The sequence below is a fragment of the Alosa alosa genome, chromosome 17, assembly GCF_017589495.1.
Source record: "Alosa alosa isolate M-15738 ecotype Scorff River chromosome 17, AALO_Geno_1.1, whole genome shotgun sequence".
In the NCBI taxonomy this organism is placed as follows: domain Eukaryota; kingdom Metazoa; phylum Chordata; class Actinopteri; order Clupeiformes; family Clupeidae; genus Alosa; species Alosa alosa.
This window is the reverse complement of record NC_063205.1, coordinates 19872071-19880254: the sequence shown is the minus strand read 5'-3', so window position 1 is coordinate 19880254 and position 8184 is coordinate 19872071. Positions and strand designations below refer to the sequence as shown.

The 8184-nt window shown below is 44.7% G+C and overlaps 1 protein-coding gene across 8 annotated transcripts in view; it reads left to right on the top strand.

Annotated features, from left to right (window-relative positions):
• The window catches only part of runx1 (RUNX family transcription factor 1), a 53087-nt gene extending 45662 nt beyond the window's left edge, over positions 1-7425 (top strand). For 6 of the 8 annotated variants that reach the window (XM_048268067.1, XM_048268065.1, XM_048268069.1 and 3 more), the window contains 3 exons: positions 924-1079; positions 5777-5902; positions 6550-7425. In XM_048268067.1, the coding sequence (XP_048124024.1) occupies positions 924-1079; positions 5777-5902; positions 6550-7061 (794 nt within the window). In that variant the 3' untranslated portion in view covers positions 7062-7425. The remainder of the gene's footprint in view (positions 1-923; positions 1080-5776; positions 5903-6549) is intronic. The other 2 variants (XM_048268070.1, XM_048268073.1) reach the window with 1 other exon arrangement.
• Positions 7426-8184: the final 759 nt, after the last annotated feature.

Below are 8184 nucleotides of genomic sequence, written 5' to 3'. Positions count from 1 at the left end.
TCTTTCTCTCTCTCTCTCTTTCTCTCTCTTAGTCTCTCTTTCATCGCCTGCAATCATTAATCCCTACTCTCTGAAGCCAGACCGGTATCATACACACACACACACACACACACACACACACACATGCCCTTTTTCACACACATACATAAGGCACTAGACTGTCTAGCCTAGACCTCCTACGATACGATATCCTCTGACAAACTTCACTTGATCTCACTCACTCCGTAGCCAAGGACACACACCTAAACCACCCGCCATGCGCAAGTTTGCACATTCATTCAGCGCCTGGCCATTTTCACACGGCCGCACACATCCAGATGAACACACAGCAGTAGATGCCTGACACCCAACACTCTCTTCTCAGCCATGTCCAGCCACAGACATGCAGGCTAAAACACCTTTCTTGAGCATCACACTTCCAAATAAACTTTCATCACAATTTTCTCTCTCAGTTTTTTCTCTCTCTCTCTTTCTCTCTCTCTCTCACACACACACACACACACACACACACACACACACACACACACACACACACACACACACACACACACACACACACACACACACACACACACACACACTCACACACACACACACACACACATTCACATAAACAAAAAGTAATAGAAAGACTCTCAGTAATAGTCCCTCATAGATGCACTCCGTATTGTAGAGAATGTGAGAAATTAATAGCCCTACAGTGTATCTGTACGGGTGAGTCTCAGGCATGGCTAGGAGAGGGAGCAAAACCTTAACCGATTTGTGCATGTTCCAATTTACTATTAAATTATCTCACATATTCCAAAATATGATATCATGTATGAGCCCATCAATAAAACTAAGAACTGTATGATTGTGTGTGTGTGTGTGTGTGTGTGTGTGTGTGTGTGTGTGTGTGTGTGTGTGTGTGTGCGTGTGTATAGGACACAGGCAGAAGCTGGAGGAGTCAGTGAAGCCCGGCACGCTGGCCTTCTCTGAGCAGCTCAGACGCAGCGCCATGCGGTGCAGCCCCAACCCCAACGCCCGCAACACACTCACCACGCCACCCTTCGGCAGCCCCGCACACACACAGCTGCCCGGTGAGTAAACACACCGCACGCTGACATACACTCAAAACACACACACACACACATATACACACACAAACATTATATACACGTATAAATGATGTCCTTAAGTAGCCCCCTCCGGACACACCTCTGGCTGGTGAATCTTCACAGAATCATACACATACGTGCTGACATCCTTACTCAACTTGCAACAACATACTTTGTATTACAGAAGTATACAGGTCTACGCACATTATCTGCCGGTCAAATTCCCCAGAGTAAAGTAAACGGTTTCATTCAATTTAAGATCAGAGCCCTTCAGTTATAATTGAGTTGTCGACATGAAATTGAATTAGAAAAAAACAAAAAAAACAAAAAAAAAACAGGTTTATGCTGACGATCTTGTGTCTGGCTGTCTTAATAGAAACACTGCTTTATTAGATAGCTTTTGGTGCAGCAAAACATTCCTCAGTATGCCACCTAAAACAAAATGCATTCACTTGACCCTACAAAACTGAGGTAAAACTGACATTTTACCATTATCTTTGCACTGCCTATTAGCCATTAAGCATTCATTAGACTGGCTTTTTGGAAGATGTAGTCACTGCATCCTATCCCCAAATCTCAAAGGGTGCCATGAAAGTATCTCAGCTCCTGATATTCTGCAATCACTATCTGGGGGGCAATTAAAATGGGGAGGGAGGGTGCAGCAGCAGTGATATCAGTTGGCCTGTGTCTAATTTCCATGAGTCGCTAAATCTGCTAAATCCCATTTACTTTTTTTACCATTTATTGTGTGTGTGTGTGTGTGTGTGTGTGTGTGTGTGTGTGTGTGTGTGTGTGTGTGTGTGTGTGTGTGTGTCCTATTCAGAGGCTATTCCTGGTAGTGATGTCTGTGAGGGGTGTGTGTATGTGTGTGTGTGTGTGTGTGTGTGTGTGTGTGTGTGTGTGTGTGTGTGTGTGTGAGAGAGAGTCTGTGTGTGTTTGAGAGAGAGAGAGCCTTTCTTCACAGGATATTCCTGGTAGTGATGTTTGTGAGGGGTGTGTGTGAGTCTTTCTTCACCCATCAACGGATATGGAGACAAAACATTTTCAGAGAACAAGGGTGGCTTTGATTGGTGGACAGGGGAGCAAGTCTGAGCATAACCCTACTGTACACAGCACAACATGGGCAGGCACACACACATGCTTACACACACACACACACACACACACACACACACACACACACACACACACACACACACACACACACACAAGCACATCACAGAGCACACACACACACACACACACACACACACACACACACACACATCACAGAGCACACCTTGTGGTTGTGCACCCTGAAAAGCAACAGAGACACAGAGAGAGAGAGACACACAGAGTGGGGGTTGGAGGAGATGTGTGTGAATTAGAGAGACCAGAAAGTGAAATATTGTTCCTTCATCAGTATATAAGATATAGCATAAGATAATAATCCACTAAATAGCAATTCCAGTAGAATTGTATAAAACAGCAGTCACACCATGCAAACACTGAATTATTTGGTCAGTTCAATTGGCACCTATGGGCCTTTCAGAGAAAAAAGACCATGGCAAATATCAGAACATTTATTTTTGGATCACCCATCTCAATGTTATATCATGTAGATTCATATATATATAATATATGCCCACTCTCCATTCTCATTGGCCGACTGCTGTACTGTACCCTATATTTTGCTGAAATCTAACTGTGGACGTAAAGGCACTTCTCGTTTTTGTACTGTGCCAAAGGTTTCCCAACATTTAGTTTGTATGTCACAACCCATACACACACAAACACACACACACACACACACAGCCAGTTTCTCTTCCCTGTTGCCACGGAGCAGATGTGAGAAGAGGGAATTGTGTGTAGGGAAGATTGTTTGTGTGTGTGTGTGTGTGTGTGTGTGTGTGTGTGTGTGTGTGTGTGTGTGTGTGTGATTATATGTGTTTCTCTGTTCAAGGGCGATAAAGTGACAAGAGTATATGGGTATAAAGATGATGGTGTGTTCTGTTTGCCTATGTTGATTAGTCCAGAAAGGAAGTAGTCAACAGAAAGGAGGAAGTGAGAGTCAGCTGACAGGAAGTAGCTATGTGAGAAAATCCCCTATTCAAAAGGCTTTCCAAATGCATCTACCTATCCTTTAGTTTGCGGTTAACTTGCTGCTGAGTCAAACCGCATACAATGGCATCATCTGTTGCTAGGGAGTTGAGTGCAAACCACCTGTGACAGGTAAGATACCACAGGAACACAGGTGAGGCCAGCCAAGACAGGTTAAGAGAGAGATGAAAGGATAGTGATCTGATTAGCAACCTGGAAGATGAGAAGATGGAAAAGGCTGGCAAGAAAAGACAGATGGAAACAGCACAGTAAAATGGGTACGTGGTGTTTTAGGGAAGAATAGATGACTGGAAAAAGACTGTCATGAGTGCATGTGGATCGAAGCGAGATGCTTAGCTAGAGAGAAATGTGAACATAAGAAATGGGGGGAAAGAGGAAAGAGGTTGAGCAGCATGTAGAGAGTGATGCAGAGTTACAGATACATTACAAGATGATGGCAGGAAATCAAAGGGAGTTGGGAAAGGGAATCAAGGAAGTTGAGTTGAGTGGTTTGTTGGGAGATAAACTGATGAAGTGACAGAGAAAGCAAATGTGATGAAGAGAGAAAGGGAGATAGAGAGAGGGAGATAGAGAGAGAGAGATGGAGAGAAAGAGAGAGGGGGAAAGAGAGAGGTAGAGGAAAAAGAGAGAACAGAGTGTTTCCTGCCGCGTGCAGCAAGCTTCTGATCCCCTCGCCAGAAATAGCATCGGGAGGGTTGCCAACGGAAACCGTTATTAAGTCATTCAAAAGCGCCTTCTCTCCCCCTCCACTTCTCCTTTCATACAAGTGAAAATCAGGAGCAGCTGGGGCAACAGGCTCTCTGTGTGTGTGTCTGTGTGTGTGTGTGTGTGTGTGTGTGGCCGTGAATGTTGGTTTGTGTTTGTGTGTGTGTGTGTGTGTGTGTGTGTGCCCGAGTGACTGTGTCTGCGTTTTTATGTGTCTGCGAGCGAGCACACGTTTGAGGAAGTGCGTGTTTCGAGGTTGAGGTCTGACTGCAGCTTGAGGTTTGCGGTGTGCGTTAGTGGTGATGGGTGTATACCGGCTTTGTGCTCCCCAACCCAACCAACCGTCCCCTGAGCAATGTGTGTTTCCGTGTGTGAGTATGTGTGTGTGTGTGTGTGTGTGTGTGTGTGTGTGTGTGTAACCACCAGTTGCAGCAGGAAACGTTTCTCTCTCCAAAGCCTGAGAGAGACCTTGCACAGTGAGAGAGCGCCACTCAAGTTTTGATCTAAACAACAAAAAGTTTTTTTCATATTGAAAGAATGGAAGCCAATGGCTTTCCAGCAAAACAAGAGTAGATTTCTTATGACACTGTTGCTTGTATCTAAGTAATCTGTAGACGTCTAGTGGATTGCAATACCAGCAAGACCTACCTGTAGATAGATAGATACTTTATTGATCCCCAGGGGAAATTCAAGAAATTCAAGAATTTCATCAGAATGAATCAGACTGCAGTACAAAATGTCAGTACCCGTGAGTTCATTCTCTTCTTGGCAATAGAGTGAGTCTGTGTTTGCATGCAGACTGTGAGGATGTTGGAAGAAGGTGGGTGGTGGTGGTGGTGGGGGTGTAGACTTATACATATAGCGTGCTGAAGTGTGTGTGGGAGCCCAGTAAAAATGAATGAGCCCCAGCACCGGATGCTGAATCCGCCTCCAGCCACCCACCCAGCCATGTGTGACTCCTAGCCCAAATCACAGCGACGTGGCTGGGGAGGGGAGCTAGGCAAGGAGGGGGCTTGGCAGCGGGCCTGGGGAGAAGTTGGCTTCAGTTGAAACAGGGGGTTTTTTTTTTTTGGGGGGTGCTTCGGCGGTGGAGGATAATTTGCTTCCTCTGCAAGTGGCCTCACTGTCTGCCTGCCTGCAGCCGATCTGGGGTGTTTATTGGACCACTGGGGGAAAGGCATAGCAACCCCACACACAGGCTGAACCAAACCACCATCACCTCCCCTGACCTCCCCCCCCCCACACACACACACACATACACACACACACACACACACACACACACACACACACACACACACACACACACACACACACACACACACACCTCCTTTTTTATCTCCTCAAATCTCATGTCCTATCCTCTCTTCTCATCCTCTGTAATGTTAAACACATTCTCTCCTCCCATATGCTTTACCTCTGTTCACCTCCTCAGTCCAGTTCTATTCCAGTCTCTTGGCACATTTTCTGTGCCCATTCTTTGTAGCAGCATTACAATATTTCATTACATTTATTCATTTAGCTGACCCTTTTATCCAAAGTGACTCACAGAAAGAGAATAACATGGACAAATGACAAATAACGTAGAATAATTGGAGTTCAAACATATAGGCTACAGCCATCAACAGCTAATCACATAACAATGTCACCTCTGAAGATGAAACCATCTCGATTCCTCTCATTGTGTCTGGTAGGGCGGCTAGGAGTGGAGAGAGTGTAGGACAGCAGAGGAGGTGTGCTGTAACTTTATTTTTAGGGCTGATTATATTGGTCTATTTCTGTATGTGTGTGTGACCGTGTGTTTATTGGAGACAAGGGTTATTTTTTGTTGGGGGCAAGTGCACTGACTTTTAATTGGTTGATTTCAACTGCAGACTCCAGGCAGATGCAGACGTCTCCGTCCTGGTCCTATGAGCAGCCATACCCCTACCTGAGCCAGATCTCCACGCCGACTGTTCACCCGACAACGCCCATCTCGCCCAGTCGCAACTCTATTCACTGTAAGTGATGCTTGAAGGAGCATTAAACACACACACACACACACACACACACACACACACACACACACACACACACACACACACACACATAATCAACTTGCATTCACATAATGGCATATATTCCTATGCCCATTCACCCTAATTTGATCATAACAAGACACACCAAGACAGAAACTGTATAGATGCCATTCACCAAATGTAGAAGCAAATGTTGACATTGTATCCATCTGTGCATTTTTCTGTTGCTTAGTTATCTATTCATTTACATAGATAAGGCAATTGCAGACATCATGGCTATCAGGAATGGCATCCATATGTAGACCCTTTCAACTGCATAAAGAAATGTACGTTCCGGTGGTACAGAAAACAACATTGAGCTAATGATAAATTGGGGACAAAAGAAAACAAACAAAAAAAAGTTTTAAAGTTGACATTTTGTAGAGCATTACGGTAAAGTTAATTTCAAAGTATCTGCGTTGGTTTTGTTTCAACCGGAAACCTTCTAGGAACAGATTGAAAGGGTCTATATAAAGTATTACTGTATATCAACTAATGAATGAACTGAGACTAAAATGAAGCTGAGATTACTCTGTTAAATAACTTTATCTTGCCTATAGCACTCAGCTTCTTCCTCCTTCGTCACACAGGCTCTGAGCTAACAGCATTCAGTGACCCCCGCATGACCCTGGAACGACCTTTCACCTCACTGTCCACAATTCCAGATGGCCGCTTCTCAGACCCACGCATGCACTACCCGACCGGAGCCTTCCCGTACCCTCCCACGCCGGTCACCAACGCCATTGGTATCGGAATGTCAGCCATGACGGGCCCGACCGGCCGCTACCCTACCTACTTGCCTCCGCCTTACCCCTCTGCCTCCTCCCAAGGTCAAGGTGGTCCATTCCAGGCCAGCTCGTCTCCCTATCACCTCTACTATAGCACAACAGCTGGGTCATACCAATTTTCCATGATGGCAGGGGGAGGTGGCGGGGAACGGTCACCTCCTCGCATCCTGCCCCCCTGCACCAATGCCTCCACTGGCTCCACCCTCCTCCACCCCTCCTTGCCCAATCAGAGTGACGTTGTCGTGGAGACGGAGGGGAGCCACAGTAGCTCTCCCACCAATATGTCGGCAGAGGCGGTGTGGCGGCCATATTGAGTGCCATAGCTTTGAGCTTTGAAGGACTTCTGGACTGACCACTGGCCAAACAGCTGGTGGTTTCCCATTAGAGGAATAGACTCCTATAGATGTGTGACACCAGGACTGTAGATTGTATTTTACACTGAGGAGCATGTAAGACTCGCATTTGTTTTGCTAAAGAGTTGCAGATAGTCTGTGTTTAATATTGTTGTTTTAATTATTTTTTAATATTGTTATTGTTGTTGTTATTATTATTGTTATTATTATTATTGTCATCATTATTACTGTTATTACTGATAATGGTGGATTATTTTAGGAGTGTTAATGGATTGCCCATGTATGTCAACACTGCTTCCTTTTTATACATGCACCCCACACACACACACACACACACACACACACACACACACACACACACACAAACACATTTACACACAGTCACTCACAAATTCCCACACACATTCACCCACTTTCTCAGAAAACAGAGACTGCCTAAAGAGGATGTTTTGAATGTTGTGTGTGACGATAAGGGGCGAACGGGTCTTTCCTCATTTCCAGCTCATTGTGCGGCTCATTCATAAACTGGAAGTTAATTTTACCCCTTTCTGTGTCTGCCAGTATTGGAGGTTAGCTCAGGGCTGGAGCAACCTGATCCGTCTCCAAGCATAAACACACACTTTAATTCATTCAAGATGCACTTGTTTCGTTTTTAACCCACAATCTGTTTTTCATCTACTCGCTCGCACAGATAATTATGAGTGTAAATTGCTTTGGGTGGTTTCTCCAACTTCCAGCGTCAAAAACAAGATGCATTTATGTTATGAGGGTAAAATTGGTTCTGAGGGTATGAATGAATTGCAATTTCCCATGATGCACTGTCCTATGTAAATAGCAACTGACTGTAAATGAACACTTTGTGACATAATGGTTTGTTTGTTACATTGGTTGCGTGACACACTGTTTCTGCTTTGACATCGTCACAAGATGTAAATGTAAAATATTCCTTTTTTTTGCTTTATACATAAATATAAAACTTTGTTGTGATTGGACTGATGTATTTGTTTCTGTCGGGATTTTTTATAAGAGTTCAGAACCCTGATTGAATGAAAATAGGAATGTAAGGATAACCAAAGGGGGAACA